Source organism: Mobula birostris, chromosome 1, assembly GCF_030028105.1.
Source record: "Mobula birostris isolate sMobBir1 chromosome 1, sMobBir1.hap1, whole genome shotgun sequence".
NCBI lineage: Eukaryota > Metazoa > Chordata > Chondrichthyes > Myliobatiformes > Myliobatidae > Mobula > Mobula birostris.
In genome coordinates this window covers 168,880,921-168,904,832 of record NC_092370.1, presented here as the reverse complement: position 1 = coordinate 168,904,832, position 23,912 = coordinate 168,880,921, and the positions used below count along the sequence as shown (strand labels likewise).

General features: G+C 42.0%; 1 protein-coding gene across 1 annotated transcript in view; it reads left to right on the top strand.

Moving 5' to 3' along the window:
• The first annotated feature begins 12,104 nt into the window (after positions 1–12,104).
• Positions 12,105–23,912, top strand: part of LOC140201509 (tetratricopeptide repeat protein 9A) — a 113,507-nt gene continuing 101,699 nt past the window's right edge. Inside the window, exon 1 of the mRNA XM_072265739.1 lies at positions 12,105–12,681. Coding sequence (XP_072121840.1) covers positions 12,270–12,681 — 412 coding nt within the window. The 5' untranslated portion in view covers positions 12,105–12,269. The remainder of the gene's footprint in view (positions 12,682–23,912) is intronic.

The window sequence follows — 23,912 nt, the reverse complement described above, 5'->3', positions numbered from 1 at the left end:
TTTCTGCTGTATTTGAGGAAATACACAATTAATTGTACAAATAATTGAGATAAATTAACAAGCTTATTTTTTTAAACAACAACTCACACTTCTCCAACTCTGTATATCTGGGTTTATGAATTTTTAACATGATCCCATGTGGAACCATCAAAATATATTTCAGTGAATGAAATCATTATTAAAAATAATTTTTAGTTATTCAGTTATTGAACTAAAAATATACACAACTTTAATACTGCTCCTGGTAGATGATGTCTAACCAATCTTATAGAGTTTTTCGGGGAAGTTACCAGGATGAAGGCAAAGCTATGGATGTTGTCTACATGGACTTTAGCATGGCCTTTGACAAGATCCCACATAGGAGGCTGGTCAAGAAGGTTCTGTTGCTCACCATTCAAGATGAGGTAGTAGATTGGATTAGACATTAGCTTTGTGGGAGAAGCCAGAGAGTGGTAGTAGATGGTTGCCTTTCTGACTGGAGGCCTGTGACTAGTGGAATGCCGCAGGAACTGGTGCTGGGTCTGTTGTTGTTTGTTATCTTTATCAATGACCTGGATGATAACGTGGTTAACTGTATCAGCAAATTTGTGGATGACACCAAGGTTGGGGGTATAATGGACAGCGAGGAAGACTAGCAGAACTTGCAGTGAAATATGGACCAGCTGAAAAATGGGCCGAAAAATAGCCAATGGAATTAAATGTCGACAAGTTCAAGGTGTCATACTTCGATAGGACGAACGAGGGTAGGTGTTACATAGTGAATGGTAGAGCATTGAGGAGTGCAGGGGAACAAATGGATTGGGGAATACAGGTGCATAGTTCATTAAAAATAGAGGCACAGGTAAATAGGAATATTGGCCTTCATAAATCAATGTATTGAGTACAGGAGATGGGATGTTATGTTGAAGTTGTACAAGATGTTGGTGAGGCCTAATTTAATAGAAACATAGAAAACCTAAAGCACAATACAGGCCCCTTGGCCCACAAAGTTGTGCCGAACATATCCCTACCTTAGAAATTACAAGGCTTACCCATAGCCCTCTATTTTTCTAAGCTCCATGTACCTATCCAGGAGTCTCTTAAAAGACCCTATTGTATCGGCCTCCACCACCGTTGCTGGCAGCCCATTCCACGCACTCACCACTCTTTGCATAAAAAACTTACCCCTGACATCTCCTCTGTACCTACTCCGCGGCACCTTAAATCTGTGTCCTCTTGTGGCAACCATTTCAGCCCTGGGAAAAAGCCTCTGACTATCCACACAATCAATGCCTCTCATCATCTTATACACCTCTGTCAGGTCACCTCTCATCCTCCGTCGCTCCAAGGAGAAAAGGCTGAGTTCACTCAACCTGTTTTCATAAGGCATGCTCCCCAATCCTGGCAACATCCTTGTAAATCTCCTCTGCACTCCTTCTATGGCTTCCACACCCTTCCTGTAGTGAGGCAACCATAACTGAGCACAGTACTCCAAGTGGGGTCTGACCTGGGCCCTATATAGCTGCAACATTACCTCTCAGCTCCTAAATTCAATTCCACGATTAATGAAGGCCAATACACCATATGCCTTCTTAACCACAGAGTCAACCTGCGCAGCTGCTTTGAGCATCCTATGGACTCGGACCCCAAGATCCCTCTGATCTTCCACGCTGCCAAGAGTCTTACCATTAATACTATATTCTGCCATCATATTTGACCTACCAAAATGAACCACTTCACACTTATCTGGGATGAACTCCATCTGCCACTTCTTAGCCCAGTTTTGCATCCTATCGATGTCCTGCTGTAACCTCTGACAGCCTTCCACGCTATCCACAACACCTTCAACCTGTGTGACATCAGCTAACTTACTAACCCATCCCTCCACTTCCTCAAGAAGGTCATTTATAAAAATCATGAAGAGTAAGGGTCCCAGAACAGATCCTTGAGGCACACCACTTGTCACCGACCTCCATGCAGAATATGACCTGTCTACAACCACTCTTTGCCTTCTGTGGGCAAGCCAGTTCTGGATCCACAAAGCAATGTCCCCTTGGATCCCATGCCTCCTTACTTTCTCAGTAAGCCTTCGATGGGGTACCTTATCAAATGCCTTGCTGAAATCCATAGACACTACATCTATGGCTCTACCTTCATTAATGTGCTTAGTCACATCCTCAAAAAATTCTATCAGGCTCGTTATGCATGACCTGCCCTTGAAAAAGCCATGCTGACTGTTCCTAATAATATTATACCTCTCCAAATGTTCATAAATCCTGCCTCTCAGGATCTTCTCCATCAACTTATCAACCACTGAAGTAAGACTCACTGGTCTATAATTTCCTGGGCTATTTCTACATCCTTTCTTGAATTAGAGAATAACATCTGCAACCCTTCAATCCTCCAGAACCTCTGCCGTCCCGATGATTCAAAGATCATCGCCAGAGGCTCAGCAATCCCCTCCCTCACCTCCCACAGTAGCCTGGGGTACATCTCATCTGGTCCCGGCGACTTATCCAACTTGATACTTTCCAAAAGCTTCAGCACATCGTCTTTCTTATTTTGGAAGATGCTGTGCAGATTTGGTCACCTGCCTACAGGAAAGATGTAAATAAGGTTGAAAGAGTAGAGAGAAAATTTGCAAGGATGTTGCTAGCAACACGCACAACACATTGGAGGAACTCAGCAGGTCGGGCAGCCTATAAAGAAGGTGGGGGGAGGGTGGGAAGGAGAAGGCTGGTAGTTTCCAGGTGGAAATCCAGTAAGGGGAAAGATCAAGGGGTGGGGGAGGGGAAGCAGGGAGGGGATAGGGAGGAAAGGTGAAGACGGAATAGGGGAAAGCACAATGGATAGTAGAAGGAGGCGGAACCAAGAGGGAGGTGATAGGCAGCTGGAGGAGGGGGCAGAGTGAAACTAGGATGGGGAAGGGAGGGGGAGGGAATTACCGGAAGTTGGAGAAGTCTATGTTCATACCAAGGGGCTGGAGACTACCCAGACAGTATATGAGGTGTTGCTCCTCCAACCTGAGTTTAGCCTCATCATGGCAGTAGAGGAGGCCATGTATGGACATATCTGAATGGGAATGTGAAGCAGAGTTGAAGTGGGTGGCAACCGTGAGACCCTGTCTGTTGTGGCAGATGGGGCGGTGGTGCTCGAAGAAGTGGTCCCCCAATCTGCGTCGGGTCTCACCGATGTAGAGGAGGCTGCACCGGGAGCACCGGATGCAATAGATGACCCCAACAGACTCACAAGTGAAGTGTTGCCTCACCTGGAAGGACTGTTTGAGGCCCTGAATAGTGGTAAGAGAGGAGGTGTAGGGACAGGTGTAGCACTTATGCTTGCAGGGATAAGTGCCGGGTTGGAGATCCGTGGAGAGGGACGTGTGGATCAGGGAGTCGCAGAGGGAACAATCCCTGCGGAAAGCAGAGGGGGGTAGAGTGGGAAAGATGTGCTTAGTTGTAGGGTCCTGTTGAGGGCGGCAGAAGTTGCAGAGGATAATGTGCTGGATCTGGAGGCTGGTGGGGTGGTTGGTGAGGACAAGGGGAACTCTGTCCCTATTGTGGTGACGGGAGGACGGCGTGAGGGCGGAAGTGCGGGAAATGGAGGAGATGTGGGTGAGGGCATCATTGATGACAGCAGAAGGGAAACCATGATCCTTAAAGAAAGAGGACATTTGAGATGTCCTGGAATGGAAAGCCTTATCCTGGGAGCAGATGCGGTGGAGATGGAGGAACTGGGAATAGAGAATAGCATTTTTGCATGTGGCAGGGTGGGAAGCGGTTTAGTCGGGGTAGTTATGAGAGTCAGTGGGCTTATAGAAGATGTCAATGGACAGTCCATCTCCAGAGATGGAGACCGAGAGATTGAGAAAGGGGAGAGAAGTGTCTGAGATGGACCAAGTGTATTTGAGGGCTGAGTGGAAGTTAGAAGCAAAGTTGATGAAATTGATGAGCTCAGCATGGGTGCAGGAAGCAGCACCAAGGTAGTCATCAATGTAGCAAAGGAAAAGTTGGGGAGCAGTACTAGTATAGGTTTGGAGCATAGACTGTTCCACATAACCAACGAAGAGGCAGGCATAGCTGGGGACAATGTGAGTGCCCATAGCTACACCCTTGGTCTGAAGAAATTGGGAAGAGCCAAAAGAGAAGTTATTAAGTGTGAGTACCAGTTCCGCCAACAGGAGGAGGGTGGTGGTGGTGGGGAACTGGTGAGGTCTATTGTCCAGAAAGTAGCGGAGGGCTTTGAGGCCTTCTTGATGGGGAATGGAAGTGTATAAGGCACCACCTGCCTTCTCCTTCCCACCCTCCCATCATCTTCTTTATCGGGCCCCTGCCCCGTCCCTCTTCAGTCCTGACCCGAAACGTTGACTGTTTGTTTCCATGGATGCTACTCAAATGATCTCCGTTTAGGTAGCAATTGAGATAACCCCAATAGCTTCTGTGGTACTGAACTTGAAAAAAAAGAGTATTAGTTATTCTTCATAGAATTGACTCCTGATCAATCTCCAGGGAAGCATATTTACCGACGCCAGTCAAGGACAGGATTAACTATTGTTTTCATCAATAAGTAGTTTTAAAACTATGCAGATCTTTATAAAATTAATAAACAAGGGTTAGAATAAGTAATTCAGGGGGTCAAGATGGTGCCAGCGAAGATTCCTCAGATGACATCTTCCAGATAGCAAATCTCTTCAATGATTTCACTTTTTCTATGCCTTCTGCTTGTTCTTTTTGTTTTGTCTGTGTTATAGAAACTGTTGGAATCTGTGACATTCAGTTTGGAACTCAATCGAATGATCTTGTGCCCTGCTGCAAACTGGGAGCTGCCTTGCAGAGAAGATCAGAAACGGGGACCCGAAAATACGAGCTGACTCGTGGAAAAGACCAGAGATGGGGCATGGGGTCATGAATGATTCCATCTCTAAGTGGCGAGGAAGATTGAAGCATCGAGGTGAATGTAGAGGGGGTCAGCGATCGCTCCTAACGGAGGGCGCCAAGGCAGTGACAGTCAGCAGCCAGGTCAGCGGTTTTTGGACTTGGGTCGTCAACATTTAGACCTGGCATGGTGGTTTTTCTTCACGGAAGGATTGAGTTCATGCAGCTACTCTCCTTGTATGCTGACGGAAAGATGTTTTCGATATTCTGAGACCTAGGTCTGTGATTTATACTGGTCTCCTTCAGTTTTATGGTGTTTTCTTTCTTGTGGCCGATGGCGGGTGAGTAATCAGTTAAATTTTTTGTGTGTGAGAGGGCGGTTGGGGGTTTTGATGCTGCTGCCACTGTTCTTTTCTGTGAATGAGGGGTCGGGGATTGTTATTGTAGCTGTTTCTTTCTGCGGGGAGGGCATGGGATTTTGGGGTCTGCGGGTTTTGTTTCTTTTTTTTGTGCTGGGGGGTAGTTGATGTTTTTTCTTTCAACAACTCCCATGGTTATTCTGTATTTCATGGCTATCTGGAGAAGATGAATATCAGAGTTGTATTGTACATGCATACTTTGACAATAAAATGAACCTTTGAAGGCCAATACAGATACCGTATGTATTTTCAGAATGCTACTGTACCCCTCCCCCCCACCCATCCTTCATACTGCACTGTTATTGATGGTGATCATAGAGTGAGGAATAAGCAAAGCCCACCCATACAATCCCTTCATGCTGGAAATGGCACTGCCATATACTCAGTTACGATTCTTGAGTCTGCACCTGAGACATGCACCTGCTATTTAAAAGGAGACAAAAAATGTTATACATACCTTACACCAAGGCATAGCATCCGGCATGCATTCTTTTTTTTTGCAACTCAAAGAAGGTGACCATTATAAAAACACTCTCGCTCCCAATTCAAAAAATTATAGAGCAGAAAGAGATCTTTCTGTCTCATGCAACCATGCTGATGTTGGCTACTCACTGTAATTAACCAACTTAATCTCCCTTTCTTTAAAGATCATCCCTTTAAAATAATTATCCAGTACCACTTCAGATAAGAATGCAGTCTCCACCTCAGTACCCTCTTGTGGTGAAGTGCTGCAAAAATATTCTTCCTGCTTTGTTCCTGTTTGCTTTTGTCCTTCACATTTACGGCATGATTATATGCTGACCTTAAGTGCTCTATGTTGCTTTGTCTCTACACTGCTTTAAATAATAAATGGACCATGAAGCAGCAGAGAAACTCATTGATGAGTTTGCCAGGAACATTGTTGATGAAAATCTAGCACACAGATTGGTTGCATCAGTACATATGCGTGAGGAAGAAGTGTAAGACAAAACTGCACATAAGTTCAGAGTTGGGAACGATGACGATGCCAAATAGCCACTGACTGTCCACCTGGGTGTCCGAGGTATTGATAGCGTACCTTCCTGGTGGTTCAATGTACACATTATTGTTTCATGTACAAAATTATTACAAGTAATATATAAAACTACCTTCAATGTATAAGCTGTATACATAATGTAAATTGATTTCATGTTTACACTTGGATCCCATGCTCAAGGTATCTCATTATACAGATGTGATTATTCCAAAATATCAAAAAAATCCAAAATCCAAAACACTTCTCGCCCTAAGCATTTCAGGTAAGGGGTGCTCAACCTGTATTAATAAAATATAATGTCAAACTTTGTATACCTAGCACTTTGAGGTGTGCAGCATTTTTCTCTACTGACACTACTAAGGCAGATACATTCACATTGCTCTCTGTGGGACACAGATTAGTCCAGCTTTCTGTCCAGGCCCTCTGCATAACAGCAACAGCTTTTACCGCAAATTAATTAATTGTATATGAAACACGTTGGAATGTTTCTGGAAAACAATGTTTCATAACAAAAGTTCCTCTCCTCAGCAACAACAGGAAGAAAGTTATATTAAATTACCAAACTGACATGAACAAAAATGAGGATTCAACCTACACAATGTCTTCCACTTTGGAAAGCCCACACAGTACATTGATCACAGAATCATGTTCTTAAACAGTGCTTTGATTCTTGGATTCACTACTTTTGAATACTGTCACTGTGAAAGTTTTCCAGCTCTTGGGTCTAAGAATCTACATTTACTAGTTTGATGCCTTGAGAAACAATAGATCAGAAAGGAGAAGTACATGGAACATCAAAACAGACCAGCAGCAAAGTATAAAAAAGTCATTTGATAATACTGTACTGAGGTTATTTTAGTAGACAACTTTTAACAATGAAATGCACACATTACCTTTTGAAATAATCAAAATAACAGCACTTAAATTGTGGCATTCGGTGTCACTACTATATTTGTGAAAGGTCGAAGCAAGTAATTTCTCCAAAGACATTTAGAGGTAGATGATTACCACATCATATTCCACTATGTTTAAACATTGTTAGACGTTTGCAAATTAGATTTAGGAATCTGAACATTAACATACCTTCTTCCAAGACCGAAAGACATCATAAGGTACATGATGTCGTATTAGCTGAACAATACTTAACACGTTCGGATGAAACTATCTAACCTGATAATTTAATTGACTGCTAATCTTTATTTTGAATATATTGTTATGTATTTAACATTTCAGTAATATTGATTAATATTGTAAATATATGGTTTGATTAAGCATTCTTGTTCATTTAAATAATTCATTATGGGTTATTTGTAAACTACGTGATTTGCATACATCATGACGCTACTACGTGATAAGTACATGCCTTGCTTAAAGTAAAAATTGAAGTACATATGTTTATCTCCTGGCTCCCCATTTTCCTTTTTTGGAGTTACAAAACATAGCAGTGATGATGAGGTATCTTAAAACCGAACCCAAGATGACTACCTACCCATTGAAGCACAGTGAGACATTCAAGTAAAAAAAATGCAGCGGAGAAAAAAAACAGTGCAGAATGTGCTTTTTTTTTAGAAAAGGAGACGTTTGACTTAAAAAAAAAGCAGAGGGCAGAGAAATTCACCTGTTCATAAACAGTGAGCACCAGGTGATAATAATCATAAAAAAGAGCAGGAATTACTGGCTATATCGGAAAGATAGACATGTTCGATTGCACAAGGGATAACTGGATATTGTATGTTGAGCGAATTGAACAGCATTTTAAAGTGAATGGCTAGCCAGTGAGAAGCGAGTGCCAATTTTGCAGAGCACATTGGATTTAAAAGCATACAATTTGCTTAAAGGTTTAACTGCTCCAACCAAACCAGCTGAAATGAGCTTTGCCTATATCATGACTGTTAATGCAGGAATATTTAGAACCAAAGCCATTGCTTATTACAGAATACTTTAGGTTTCATAAGTGGAATCAAAAGGAAGGGAAGTCCATTTCAAAGTTGTTGGCTGAATTGAAACAGTTGTCTGAGCATTGTCAATTCAGTGATGGGTTTAATGATGTATTGAGAGATTGTTTTGTTTATGGAATTTTACAAGAAAGCATTTAAAAATGGCTCTTAACTGAAGCACAACTTGCATTTAAAAGACCAGTTGAAATACCTATATTGATAGAAACAGCAGACAGAGCCGTAAATGAATTGCAGTCAGGAAATAAAGTGAGTATGAACAAAATTGCAATGTCTAAGTGGAAACCTGCCTGGCCAAACAATTTGTACTACTGTTGTGGCAGGGGCTCACATACACCAGATGAATGCAGTTTCAAAGGCAAAATCTGCAGAAAATGCAACAAAGTAGGACAAAGAGCATGCTTGGCAGACAAAAATTAATGGACTACACAGGGAAGAGAAAAAAGCTAAAAATTCAAGTTACAGTTTCAAAAGAGCACTATTCTGCACGCTGCTGATGAAAAATCTGATAGTGTTAAGGGTGACACAGGACTGTGTAGTCTTGAAATTTATAATGTGAAAATAAACAATAAACAAACAGTATGGTTTACACCAGAAGTGAAATACAAATTAATTAAAATGGAAGTGGACATTGTCTTGGCTATCTCAGTTGTTCCACGAAAAGTATTGAACGACATTTCAAAGATACTGAACTGAAGCCTGCAGATATCCAATTAAGAATTTGTACTGGCAAAAAGATAACTCCTGTGAGAATGACATTTGTGACAGTGAAATACAATAACCAACCCCACATATTGGGCTTGTATATGGTAAAAACAGGAGGGCCAACATTGTGGGGATATGAGTGACTGAGACACTCAGTCCCTCTCTCTCATTGGAAACTAACAGGTGTCTCTTAGTCCTTCTTTCTCAGGGAGAGATCTGTACCCTGCCCGGTGTCTCTCAGTCCCTCTCTCTCAGGGGGAGAACTATCATATCTCCTACAATAGAGTCAACAGAAAGCAAATAAACAAAGTTACTGGATGATGGTGCAACTGTTTCCATACTGTACACCATGAACCATTGCTCAACCAAAGACAAATAGGTATTGGTGCCAACCTCTGTGCCTCTGATTAGAGAGCATATTGGACCAAAGGAAAACCTGTTGCTTAGAGGAATTTTGAAACTGACAAAAGCAGTGGTCTGACTACAACAGTTTTTGTAGGCAGCCTATCTGAGAAAGCCTCTGATATGTTAATCAGGCAATGACTTGTGAAATGTGGCTATGTTTTAAGCTGCAAGGGAGTTTGATAAGCTTCAGGAAAGTTGCAAGCATGCGACTTTTGTGAGTATAAAGAACCAGAATCTACTCTGTGTGCATTAAGGCTATTGCATGAACATCAATTGGGAGGTGAAAAGCTGAAAGTAAAACTGGATGCAGATACCAAAGCTCAGCTGGATGAATGGAAGGCCAAAAAGAGTGAATGGAGAAAGAAAAACAGAGGATTTGTCAGATGATGTTGATGTGGGGAAACCAAGAGGAGCGATCAGATCGTAAAGGGAGCAATAGAAGGATTAATAAGAGAATGATCCACTGTACTAAATGTGCCTTCCCAAGATCAAGATGCATAAACTAGAAGAAGAAAAGGAAGGGGAAGAAAGGTGCCCAGAGCTTTCAGAAACACTTCCCACAATCCCAGAGTCAACTCCTACAACCACAATGGACCTGAGATTTTTTTCACAGTCACAAGTCTCACCTGCAAAGCAGAGTGACCTCCTTGTCAGGAAAGACGTTATTCTATAGGAGTAAGAAATCCTCCATGGTAGTTGCATCTTTAGGCCTGAATGGGACAGTTTAAATTTACAATGCTGTGGATGTGTATAGTAGTTCTATTATATAGTATACTGTGTATATAGTTGAGATTCTTTCTCTTTTGAGTTGGAATTTATAGCTAATCAGGGAAGGGTGTTGTGTATATAATATTTCGGTAATATTGTAAATATATTCTTCGATTAAGCATTCTTGTTTGTTTAGATAATTCATTATGGGTTATGTGTAAGAATACGTGAATTGCATATGTCATCACGCTATCACATGATACATACTCACCTTGCTTAAAGTAAAAATGGAGTATACACATTGATCTCCCGGGCCCCTTGTTTCCCTTTCAATTAGTTTTTACGTTTTGGAGTTAAAAAACTTTACATTAATCTTTAAAGTAAAAGATGCAACAGCTGTTAAAATCATAAATGGATTAATTGTATATGAATGAACCAAGAATTTCTGCACTGAGTAGTATAATTTTAGGATGAATGATTAGAATCATTCAACAGATATTCGTAAAGTATCAATATAGAACAATGTCAGAAGTTACTAGTCTTATCACGGGAATCCATTCCAAAAATATATATTTAGGTATGTATGGTCTAACAGGTCACTAGGAATGAATGAGACACAATGAGGAGAAAAGAAATAAATTGGAAACAGGACTAGTGACAATATTCTGAGAAATGGCTTTGACTCCAAATGGTCTCCTTCAATAGCATGGAAGTACAAAAGGAAGACCTTATTTTTTCATTAGCCGGCTACAGATAAAAAGACATGTCCAAAAGTAATTTTCCAAAGGAGAGCAGGAAGGTCAATCTAGTCAGGCAGAATCTGTGGAAAGAGAAACAGAGATAAGTTGCCATTCCGATCGAGGATCCTGATCTAGAACAGCTCTAGAAAATGGAGTAATTTGCTGTCCGTGGGGAGCTTGGACATTCTCTGTGTGACTGCTTGGGTTCCCTCAAGGTGCCCCAATTTCTCCCCACATGTGAAAGATACACAGCTGGGTAGTTTTACTGGCCACTGAACTGCCCATAGTTTGTGGGGGAGAGTGTGTGAGTGTGTGTGCGCGTGCGCGCGTGTGTGTGTGTGTGTGTGTGTGTGTGTGGGGGGGGGGAGGGGGCGGGGAATGTGGAAAGAATAAAATAAGATTAGTTTGATTCTATGCTTGGTGGTTAACTCTGTCTCACTTGGCTAGAAAGCATGTTTTGAAGCTCTGATACCTGGTTTTATTTCAGATTTCCAGCTAGCACAGGATTCAGGTTTTGGCAAGTGAAATTGTTTGAGATTAACACCTCGCTAAAACTATCAATGAACTGCACCAATGAACAGTGCAAACAAGTGAGATCTGGTGATTTATCATTGGATTTGTTGCTCTTACTCATCCCTCAGGAATGAGAGTGCTTGAGTAATTGGATTTGCCTTCTTCAAGAAGAAGTGGTTTGGGGAGGGTCGGTTGCGTGTTCCCACCCGGTACAATACCTAAACATCATAGGTGGCAATAGAACAGGGAGGGGGAGGGGCCGGATGATAGTGGAGGACCAAATTGACCAAACTCATCTATTGTTTGGACAACAGCCCTCAACAAAGAACACTTACACTCTTTGAAGGATGAAAGAGGGAAGCTGAAGGTTAACATTTTGAGTCTTATGCATCAGAGACAATTACTTTTTATGTTGATTTTGCGAAGCAAAATACATAAAATGCTGGAAGAACTCAGCAGGTCAGGCAGCATCTACGGAAATGGATAAAAAGTCGACGTGACGGGCCGAGACCCTTCCTCAAGACTGATTTTTCAACATAAGTAATAGATTGCCCTTTGTATTCCCGCCCGGCTGGGTACGCGTATATTATGTACAGAATCCCTGAATGCAGCGACGAGGTTAGATGTCCAGGTTTTGGCTGACCACATCTTCAAACCAGTGGCCCTCATACTTCTTTCGATCCTGCATCAGGTTGGATTACGTGTAGATTGCTCCAGCTCTTCCGGGTCAGAAAAACAGGGAAAACCTAAGCAACTGCCCCCACCTCTCCTCCCCAAAAAAAATCACAGCGGCGGAGCTCGTGGTGCATCCGTCGGACAAGTCCAGTCAGCGGAGTAAGGCAAACGCGAGCACACCCCACACGCCACCACACACCCAACAGGCGGCTTGTTTGTTTGCAGCTGCCAGCACCATGAAACAGTTCGGCGGCGGCAGCGGCAGCGGCAGCAGCTAAGAGATGGAAGATAAAAAGCCAGCTGGCATCAGGCACATCTCCAGCCCTGGGCGGTCAGGAGATGCAGCCAGAGCCGGGGGAGGAGGCGGCGGCACGGTGCATCTGTCCCAGTGCGACCTGAGTGTGATCAAGGGGGAGCACGGCCAGTCCGACCCGCAGGAGATCATCCGACGAGCGCTGGACTTCAAGAGCCAGGGCAACCAGTGCTACAAGGAGAAGAAATTCCGCGAAGCCATCGGCAAGTATCACCGGGCACTGCTGGAGATGAAGGGCTTCCTGTCAGTGGGCGACTCCGAGTCCTCGTCCTCCGCGGTCCAGGTTCACCCTACCCCGAGCAGAACGTCCGTGAAACTGACCGAGGAGGAGAGGAAGCTGGTGGAGAGCAGCGAGATCGAGTGCTACAACAGTTTGGCAGGTGAGTCGCCGTCAGCCGGTACGCGATCTGTTCGTGACCCTAATTGTTGCCGTGTGTTTCGATAAGGGAGAGTTCGTTTTTTTTTTACTTTCGAAAGAGAAGAAGGGGTTAACACCATTCGCTGTCTCTTAGCAGAATGTTTTGGCTTTCTCAAGCGAGAAGCAGCGAACATGGAAATCACAATCGAAGACAGTTAAGCGAACGCAGTGAGATGAGCGACGAACCGAACTGCACATTTTTGTTGGTATCTCGCTCCACCTGTTCCTTTACCCTTTGATCATCCATACTGTCTTGGGTGTTAACATTTGCAAATGGGATTTGCTGAGATCTCATATTATGGAAATAGTGACATCACAGTGTAGATTAGTGCAAGGTTTAGTGATACAGACCATTACAAATGATCCACCAGGATGTTATTCAGTGAAATATTCCTCACCACGTGAACGTCCTTATCAAATACTGATAAATGCATCAATGTCAGAGGAAACAGCAATTTCTCTGTCAAGAGCAAACACGTTATTATAAATTTATGAATCAAGCACAAGTTTGAGTTTGGACTGCTTGGCTCAGTATTTAAGTTCTATCATTTCATCATGAATGTTTTTGAAGGGTGCCTGTTGACTTGTGGTACCAGCATCAACTAGTGATATGGACCCTAAAACAATTTACAACACCCAGAGCTTAAGCAGGACAGGCGACCCATGCAGCAGGCATAAGGGAACGGTTGTCAAGATCTCACTGCTTTTAAGCACAGGGCTTAAAGCCTTTGCCCACCCATAATGTTTTTGCATATCTTTTGGGTAAGGGAAAGATTTGCTGCAGTATGATATGTATGAGGCCTACATTCTGAGCCATTGCTATTCACTAAACACAGTCTGTATTTTCTATGTTATGAATATTTCAGAAGAATATATTAATGAAAGACCTAAAGGTCTTTGAAGAAAGTGGAAAAATCTGAAAGATATATTAGATCAAAAAGCTGGTAGCTTTTAGCATTTAATGTGTTTATGACTCAATATCAACATCTAAAATAAGCAGTTAATGGTTGCATATAAATTCACATGATGTCAAGCGGAGATCATGAATTAATCGGTGTCATAGTTTGCATACAAAATAAATACATTAGCACAGTGCAGGGAAGCTTCAGCCTGATCACACGAAACTCTGAAACATAATTGGAAAAATTGTCTCAATTTTCTGTAGTGATAGTAATAATTATACATGAGACCATTAGGAGTGTGAAAGGTAGTTGTGAGGTGGCCAGCCACTCATTCATCCATCAAAGAAATGGTTGACCTATAAATTAGGCACTGCATGAAGGTTTCAAGCCAGCTTGTGCACATCAGAGATTTTCTTCTTCTAGCTGCCGCAATTTTGTACTAAAAGCTGTTTCAAGTACATATTTCATGTAAGGCTTGGGGCATTCTGCACTATAATGCAATTTGAAGAAAAAGCCTTATTGATCTCCAACATTATGCAAAATGTGTGGCCACCTTACCTTGTTTTGCTGTAAGGTGATGAAGCAAGGTAAAGAAATTTTCCAAGTCTGCAAATGGAGGAGTGCATGATGGTCTACAGTATTTAGTAAAATGGGAATGTCATCAGCTGATGCCTTTCTGCTACAACATGCAAAAGGTGAAGTGACATGAAATTGTTAAGAATGCCTTGTAATCGCAGTCGGTTCTGAAAGATGTCATGAGAAGTTGGAGAATTCCAAAATTGGTCTGCTTTTCTATATGCAGTAAAGCACCATAAATTAAAATATAATAGTTAATAATAGAATATTATTGGAACTAATTTAACATTATGATGCTATATCTTAGTGTGCACTGCATGTAAATCTATTATAGTAAACTGCATGTTGTGATATTTAGCTGACTCATGTTCTTTCTGTGTGTAGAAGTACTTAGAATGGAGACAAGATAGCTAATGCGGATATTCGTTATTTCTTGAGGTCATTTAAAAAGACTCCGGACTGTTCTAAATTTAGAACAGCCCTGCCTTGTGAGGTCAAGGGACTACAAATTGAAAGAGGTGTATCTCAAGTGGCAGAACTAACATTAGTTCTTTTGTAGTTTTCCTGAAATTTGATTGGAAAGATTGTGAGGCCAACTTTGGGTGGAGGTTTGGATCTGCAGAAGGCTAGTGTGGTTTCTCCATCTACACCATTTCATGACTTTGATATATACTTGCATTTGTAACTTTGATGATTTTTCCGAGAGGATGTTGATGATATTATTGGGGCAAATAGTCATCAGGGATTTTGCTCTGACCTCTGTTGGAAGTGTTGTGTGTAGTGATTGAGTAATCAGAAGAGATATCAAGCTTTTGTGATCCAGCAGACATTGTGTGCCCTTGAAAGGTAAACTGTGCTTTACAATTAACAGCTGGTAAATTGATTTATTATTGTCATATATACAGTGAAGACTTTGTTTTGCATGCCATCCATAGAGATTATTTAATCACATCAGTGCAAGGGAATAGTACAAAGTAGTACAATAGCAGAATGCTGGAGCACCGCAAAAAGCAGAATTTCCTAGTGGCCAACCATTTTAATTCCAATCTCCATTCCCATTCCGGTATGTCAGTCCACGACCTCCTCTCCTGCCACGATGAGGCCATTCTCAGGGTGGAGGAGCAGCACTCCATATTCTGTCTGGGTAGCCTCCAACCTGATGATATGAACATCATTTTCACCAACTTTTAGTAATTTTAGCCCCTCTCCCTTCTCTCCTTCAGTTCCCTGCTCTGATTCCCCCCCCCCCTTTACCTCTTCTTGCTGCCTATCACCTTTTCTGGTGCTCCTTCTTTCCTTTCTCCAAGTCCACTCATCTCTCCCTATCAGATTCCTTCTTCTCCAGCATTCTGCCTTTTCCACCTGTCACCTCCTTACTTCTCACTTAATCCCCCCCTCCTTCACCCGCCTGGCTCCACCTTCAAGCTTGTTTTCGTTTTCGGGATTCTTCCCCCTTCCTTCCTAGTCCTGATGAAGGGTCTCGGCCCGAAATACTGACTGTTTATTCCTCTCCATAGATCCTGCCTGACCTTCTGAATTCCTCCGGCATATTGTGTGTGTTGCTGAGAATGCAGAATAAAGTGTTACAGTTACAGAGTACACTGAAGGCAGGCAAGAAGATGCAAGGCCTTAATGAGGTGGATTGTGAGAGCAAGAGACCATCTTACCATACTAGGGAAACATTCAATAGTCTTATATTTGCAAATAAACTAAAATTTGATCACGGAAATTAAGCTGTTTGGAAAATGGAAGAACTGAATTGCTTTATAACACATTAATATTTCTTCGATATTGATTTTCCCTTGTAAGAAATTATCACCTTTTAAAATATCTTGCTTCCATTTCATTTGCTCATTGTTATTTTCTTTCAATATAACTTGATTTCTATTTCCTGATTCTCAATTAATTGATTTCTTGATTTCTATTTCCTGATTTAACCTGATTCTCAATTCATTTCTTTGCCTGCACTCTGTAAACTCACCTCATATTTTTCATTGTGGCTTAATATCCATCGCAATTCACTTCGAATACTTATTGGCCGGCATCATGGGAGAACAGTCAGAGATAATGTGATATGTTTAGCATGAGAGCATCAGCAGAAATAAAAACTGGCTCTGTTGGCCACTGAATGATAGCGCAGTTCATTTGCCAGATATTCATACTGAAGTGCTGTGGTCTGAAATCTCTATAAGAGTCTAATAGGTTGCACGTGCCTGTGGTGTTGGGTCAGAATGGAAATAGGATTTGGTGAAGTTAGAAAAAAAACATCATACATTAGAGGACTTTCTAATGCCATAGCAAAGTTACTAGTTGATGTGGTCAGCAAGATTTCACTAGATGGGGCTCTTGTGTCAGAGAGTTCTTTCCATATAATGCTGCAGACATCTGGCAGCCTGATGTCTCCATAGACATTAGCAGAGTGAAAGAGGCTGCTGGTTTTTGTACCCTGAGGGTTGGTTTATCAGTACACCATTGATATTAGGCGCTCTTGCTATTACACTGTTATTTTCTCACTGCAAGGCCCACCTCATGATCACTCAAAGTGGCGATACAGTTTAAAGCACAAATCGTTACAAATATTGAAACAGCATCAATAGCTGGCTTTTTCATGCCATCTTCACCATGGGAAGATCTCCCAAAGCACTTCCCAGGAGAATTCTCAAACAATGTTTGATACTGAACTACACAGAGTAATCTTAGGACAGGTAGCAAAATGCTTAGTCAAAGTAATATGTACTGTAGTTTTAGTTTAGAGGTACCTGAGAGGAGATTTAAAAATGCAGACACATGAACTTCGGACACCTTAAGTGCCAATGGAGGAATAGTTTAAATTTGAGCTTGTGCAAGCAGCCAGAACCGGTGCAGCATGATTATGTGGCGTGTCAGCCGAGGTGGGGACGGGCAAGACCAGGTAAGGATTTGAAAATGAGTGTGAATATTCACGCCCATCATGGGCACTAGCCTCCGTAGTGTCCAGGACATCTTTAAGGCGCGATGCCTCAAAAAGGCAGCGTCCATCATTAAAGACCCCTATCACCCAGGTCATGCCTTGTTCTCTTTGCTACCATCAGGGAGGAGGTGCGGAAGCCTGAAGGCACACTCAGTGACACAGGAACTGCTTCTTCCCCTTTGCCATCCGATTTCTGAATGGACATTGAACCCGTGAATATTACCTCGCTACTTTTATATTTCTGTTTTTGCACTACTTATTTAACTATTTACTATATATACGCACACACTGTAATTCACACCTTTTTTTTGCTTTTTTCCTATTATTATGTATTGCATTGTGCTGCTGCCACAAAGACAATAAATTTCACGACATATGCTAGTGATATTAAACTGGCAAATTCTGATTCTGATCCTGATATTTAAATGTTTTGGATTAGGACCCTGATGTCTGTCACAGAGCTCAAGTTCAAGTTTATCGTCACCGGTATGCACACCCAGGTTATAAACACCATGAAAACTAGTTTTACTGCAACAGCAAAATACATTGCAAACATAACAGACATAAATTTCACAAACTTAAATTAACAAATTATAGATAACTTATATGACACAACAAAGCAAAAGTAACTATATATACATACACACACACACACACACACATATATAAGTATATATATATATGATAACAAGTGCTCAGGGTGCTATGTCAGGAAAGAATGAATCAAGACATTGGAATCAGTGGACTGAATTTTTCCCCTTGGAGAGAAAGCCAGATAGGAAGGTGGGCAGTTCACCCAGGAAGGGCTATCCCACGCAGGAAGACCAACCAGCCATACCCTTTCAACATTTAAAAATGTTACGTTCTAATGTAGTGTGAAGGTCATTTACCATAACCCTAATGCCTTCATCTTCGAAATATTTTCGCTGTGTTTTATTAAGACAAATTGTTTAAGTTGCTGGGTGTGTGCAGTAAGAAACAACAAAATAGGTTTGCTTTCTTGTTGGTACACTCATATTTCCATGGTGATTGGCTATCAGTCAAAGTTGTGACAAAGCTACTATTTTGTAGGATTTTATCATTATAGATTTGGAGGTTTCCAATTAATTCTGAGCAGTAGAAGATTCAAGTTTTCAAGCTGTCACATTCAAGTAACAACGTGTGAGATTTTGAGCTTCAATGCTTTAATACCTGACCAGAGTAATGAAGTGCTGAAGCTTTACTATATGTCATAGCCATCGTCTTTGAAATATTGGACAACCAGTTAGAAAATACCTTGATAAGATGCTGTAAAATATGATGTTTTTAAGTCTTTAATGAAAGCTTTACTTTCAATTTAGTTGAAACTCCAGTCACATGTATTTAAGCAATTACTGATGCATTGCAATTTTGATCAAAGGAACCAGCGGCATCAAAGAACTGAGCAGACAGAATACAGGTTGAGTAACCCTTCTCCTAAATGCTTCCAGCCAGATGTGTTTTGGATTTCCAATTTTTTCAGATTTTGGAATACATAAGTTCAAGTTGAAGTTTAATTGTCATTCAACCATATGTGAATACAGTACTCATGAATACAGCCAAACAAAAGAGCATTGTTCTGGGGCCAAGGTGCAAAACACAATGCCGACAATTATACATAGCACAAAGCACATATAGCACACATAAGACAGCAAGCACATATAAATATCAGTAACATACAGTTGCACAAAAAAAAATATAGTCCATTATCCTGTGTCCCATGGAAGTTGTGGCAGTCTGCAGTTGAACACAATACAGCTTGTCTTCTGTCAAATGGACACTGGGAGCAGCACTGACTCCAGCTTGGATGCCACGCCACACCGCCTGCGATGGAGTGCACTGTCTCCGATGCCTCTCTCCTGGGTGTCTGTAAACAGGCATCACTGCTGCTCGGGGCCTGGTCCTTGCATTGACCAAGGCCACGCAGTTCCCTCACCATCTGCCCCTGCAGTCCACCAATAAGTTAGTGAATTGGACTTTCAGCATTTCATATTAACAATGTCCAACAGGGTGTTGCGATCACAGGAAAAGCAACTATGATGATCACACTATTAAACTTCACACCGCCTTCACGCACCAACTTCTCCAACGCCTCTCTGGCACAGACAGAAGTACAATCCACACCAAGTCCAGTTCCTTCGGTTTCTCTGCCAACGAGCTACTCACTCGCGCGGTAGACTCGCAGTACTTTAAATTTTTTAATGTCTAGCAAGGTCTTGCAATCATAAAAACATATTTTAAAAGGACAATAACACCCTTGGTTGGCCCCGTAGAAGCCACTGCGATCAAATGCACCGCCGTCTTATCGGAAGCTAATGAGATCTAATGAGATAGCTTGGGATCGCCATCATTCCCGACTCTGAATTTATGTACTACCGATACGCAGTGTTTGCTTTACACTAGTTTATCACGTATGCACCGATGCAGCCATATAGTGCATTAGATTTTCATCAGCGATGATCTTGGGAAACACATCAGTGAATTCCTCTGCTGTTTCGTGATCAGCGGATGCTTTATCACCATATTTCTTTAACAATTTAATGTTGTATTTCTGCAACCAGCCTGCTTAATCTTCACAATTACCTTCAATTTTCGGCTTGTCATGATATATCTTTGTTTGTTTCATGATCAGCATACCATTAAGTTGCATATGTTCACTCCAATGCTGATGAATCCACTCTTTCAATGCACAATCGAGATCTTTTTTCGCTTTATGCAGTGTTTTTTATTCACTTCTGTTCATTGCATACGTGAGGTCACTTCTCAGAACTGTCTGTGGTGCGCAGAGACCTGTGCATCGTCTGGGAACCTTCCCAGTGCCTTGTGGAATTTTCCATTTGTGACGTCATGTCTGCACTCAACAGAATTTTGGATTAGGGATACTAAAAGAGAAACAGCTGAGAGATGATCTGTTGGTTGATACCACCTCTGATCACCTGGCTGTACTTCTACTCCCAGCAGAGAATAAAGAACACAGTACTAGTAGTGAGAAGCAAAAAGGTATGGTCAAGGGAGGTGGAGGAACACTTACAAGACTGAACAATATTCAAGGACTCATCAACTCATCATTGTCACCAATTTCATCAATACCTATGTGGATGTGTGTGTGCCGTCAAGAACATACTGGACATACTCAAATGAGCGGTGGATGAACCAGAAGATTTGTAGTCTGCTGAGGGCGAGACCTGTGGTATTCAACACCGGTGATCAGATTTGTACAAGGTCTCCAGGTATGACCAATAGAAGACTACTTTAAGGGCTAGAAAACAATTCTAATTGAAGTTAGAGATTGAATTGGATGTATATCAGCTCTTTCAGAGTTTGCAGGCCATTACTTCCTACAAAGTGAAACTTAACATCATGAATGACTGTAATGCTTCACTCCCAGATGAGCTCAAAACCTTTTATGCACACTTTGATAGGAAGAATAAAACAACACCAGTGTTAATCCCTGCAGCATCTCTGTCTCAGAGGCTGATGTCAGAACGTCTTTCCAGAAGGTGATCTCTCACAAGACGTCAGGTCCTGCTGGTGTATCTGGTAGGGCTCTGAAAAACTGTGCCAATCATCTGGTTCAAGGACATCTTCAGTCTCTCACTGCTGTAGTCGGAGGTTCCCACCTGCTTGAAAAGGGTGACAATCATACAGTGCCCAAGAAGACCAGGGTGAGCACCCTCAAGGACTGTTGCCCAGTGGCACACACATCTACTGAATCTGCTGCCATTTGCCTATTGTCACAACAGGGCTACAGCAGATGCAACCTCACCGGCTTTCCACTTGGCCTTGGGTCACCTGGACAATACTAGTACCTACATCAGGCTGCTGTTTACTGATTACTGCTCAGCATTCAACACAGTCATACCCTCAGTTCTAGTTAACAAGCTCCAAAACCTGGGCCTCTGTACCTCCCTCTGTGACTGAATCATTGACATCCACTCCTGGAGACCACAGACTGTGCAGTTTGGAAAGACCATCTCCTCCTTGCTGACAATCAACACTGCGCACCTCAAAGATTCGTGTTTAGCCCATTGCTCTACCCTCTCTGCAGACACAATTGTGTGGCTAGGCAGAGCTCAAATGAAATTTGTAAATGTGCTGAAACAACTATTGTTGGCCGAATTTCAGGTGGTGACGAGGAGGAGTACAGGAGCGAGATAGATCAGCTGGTTGGGAGGCGTTACACATCAACCTTGCACTCAACATCGGTAAGACCAAGGAATTGATTGTGGACTTCAGGAAGGGAAAGTGGAGGGAACACGCACCGGTCCTCACTGCGGGATCAGAAATGGAAAAGGAGAGCAGGGTTGTTCCTGGGTGTCAATATTTCTGATGATCTGTTCTAGGTGTGTATTTCATTAGGGGTTTGAGGAGAATTGGTATGTCATCAAAGACACTCACAAATTTTTGCAGATGATTTCTACAGTGGAGAGCATTCTAACTGGTTGCATCACCGTCTTGTATGGAGGAGACACTGCACAGGTTTGGAAAAAGCTGCAGAAAGTTTTAAACTCAGCCAGCTCCATCATGGGCACTAGTCTCCCCAGCACCAGGACACTTCCCAATTGCACAACCCAATTTACATCAGTGGTGCGCAAGTAGAACAGATCAAAAGCTTTAAGTTCCTCGGGGTCAATATCACAAGTGACCTGACTTGGTCCAACCAAGCAGAGTTCGCTGCCAAGAAGGCCACCCAGTGCCCTTACTCCTCAGAAGACTAAAGAAATTTGGCCTGTCCCCTAAAACACTCACTAATTTTTATAGATGCACCGTAGAAAGCATTCTTCTAGGGTGCATCACAACCTGGTATGGAAGTTGTCCTGTCCAAGACTGAAAGAAGCTGCAGAAGATCATGAGTACGGCGCAGCACATCACACAAACCAATCTTCCATCCGTGGACTCACTTTACACCGCACACTGTCGGAGCAGTGCTGCCAGGATAATCAAGGACACGACCCACCCAGCCAACACACTTTTTGTCCCTTTTCACTCCGGGAGAAGGTTCAGGAGCTTGAAGACTCGTACGGCCAGATTTGGGAACAGCTTCTTTCCAACTGTGATAAGACTGCTGAACGGATCCTGACCCGGATCTGGGCTGTACCCTCCAAATATCCGGACCTGCCTCTCGGTTTTTTTGCACTACCTTACTTTCTATTTTCTATTTTCTATTTATGATTTATAATTTAAATTTTTAATATTTACTAATTTTTACTATTTTAAATATTTAATATTTGTAATCCAGGGAGCAGGAAGCGCAGAATCAAATATCGCTGTGATGATTGTACATTCTAGTATCAATTGTTTGGTGACAATAAAGTATAAAGTATAAAGTACTTCCAAAAGGTGATGCCTCAAACGGCAGCATCCATCATTAAGGACCCCATCACCCGGGACATACACTCTTCTCACTGCTACCATCAAGGAAGAGGTACAGGAGCCTGAAAGCACACATTCAGCAATTGAGGAACAACTTCTTCCCCTCTGCCATCAGATTTCTGAATGGACTATGAACCTATGTACAATGCCTCATTATTTTCCCACTCTTTTTGCATTGCTTATTTAATTAAATTTTCTTTTTTATATATACTTATTGTAATTTATAGTTTTTATTATTATGTATTGAAAAATACTGCAAATTTCATGACATATGCCAGGGATATTAAATCTGAATCTGATTCTAATTGAAGGGAAAGGAGGAAATCGGAATTTTCTTTTGATTATGTCTTGGGAGTCAAACGGTGTTGCAGGTTCAAATAACTCAGGGAGGAAAAGTTTTAGGGTTAATATTAAAGAATTATTCATGTAAAAATATTTCCTCTATTGAATAGATTTTCAGGCTGATTAATTGGGGAGAGGATTCTGAAAAGATTTAGATAACAATTGAAGGCTGCAATAAAGAGTATTTAGGATCTTTCTTGATGAATGGATTCAGATGCTTGGGATGACCTTCACTCATAATGATCTTACATGGAAGTATATGATTAGGCCACACGTTGGAACTGTGAGAGCTAATAGTTGGAACAGGTCAATAGTATAGGTGGTGGTTCGCAGTCACTATTGTGGAATGGTTATGGAGAGAAAAGGAGAAACAAGCCGGGATGAATAGAAAGAGAAACCAAGAGAAGGGAAGCTGTATCATGAAATTGTTGGATTTTTAAAAAACTCTTTCTCTTTCACTTCAGTCCCTGAGGGAACGAGTTAGCCATGTTTTACCCCGTCTGGGCTATATATGATTCTAGGTCTCCGGACAGGGTGCGCATGGAGCTTGGATGTACTGGAGCTGCTGAAGCACAATGTTTGGACTGGGATGTGGGAGTGGGCAGTATCTGCTTGCTGAACCCAGTGCCACTCACATCCCAGAAATGAATAAATGAGAAAAAATATTCCAAAAATGAAATAGCTGAGAATCAAGAAAGGGTAGAGTTAACATTTTGTTTATTAAACTGAATTGCAGCAATCAGTGGGAAATGGTAGCAGCAGCAGTCACAGCTTAGCATCAGCGATTTTTGTCCACAGTACATGCCATGGGGAAGATCTTAGCCAGCTCCTCAGTCCATTCTGTGAAGATGGGAGCATGGTTGCAGTTTACAGCCTCAAGTTACTTTCTCCTGATTGCTCCTTCATGGCAGCTGTGCAGCTTTATCTCGGAGTTTCACTACTGAGTTGCTTGTCACTTCCTGGAATCCAGCCTATTCCACTTAAAAGGGCACCTGTTCAGTGCATGTCTCATTAATTTTGGCAGAATGCTGA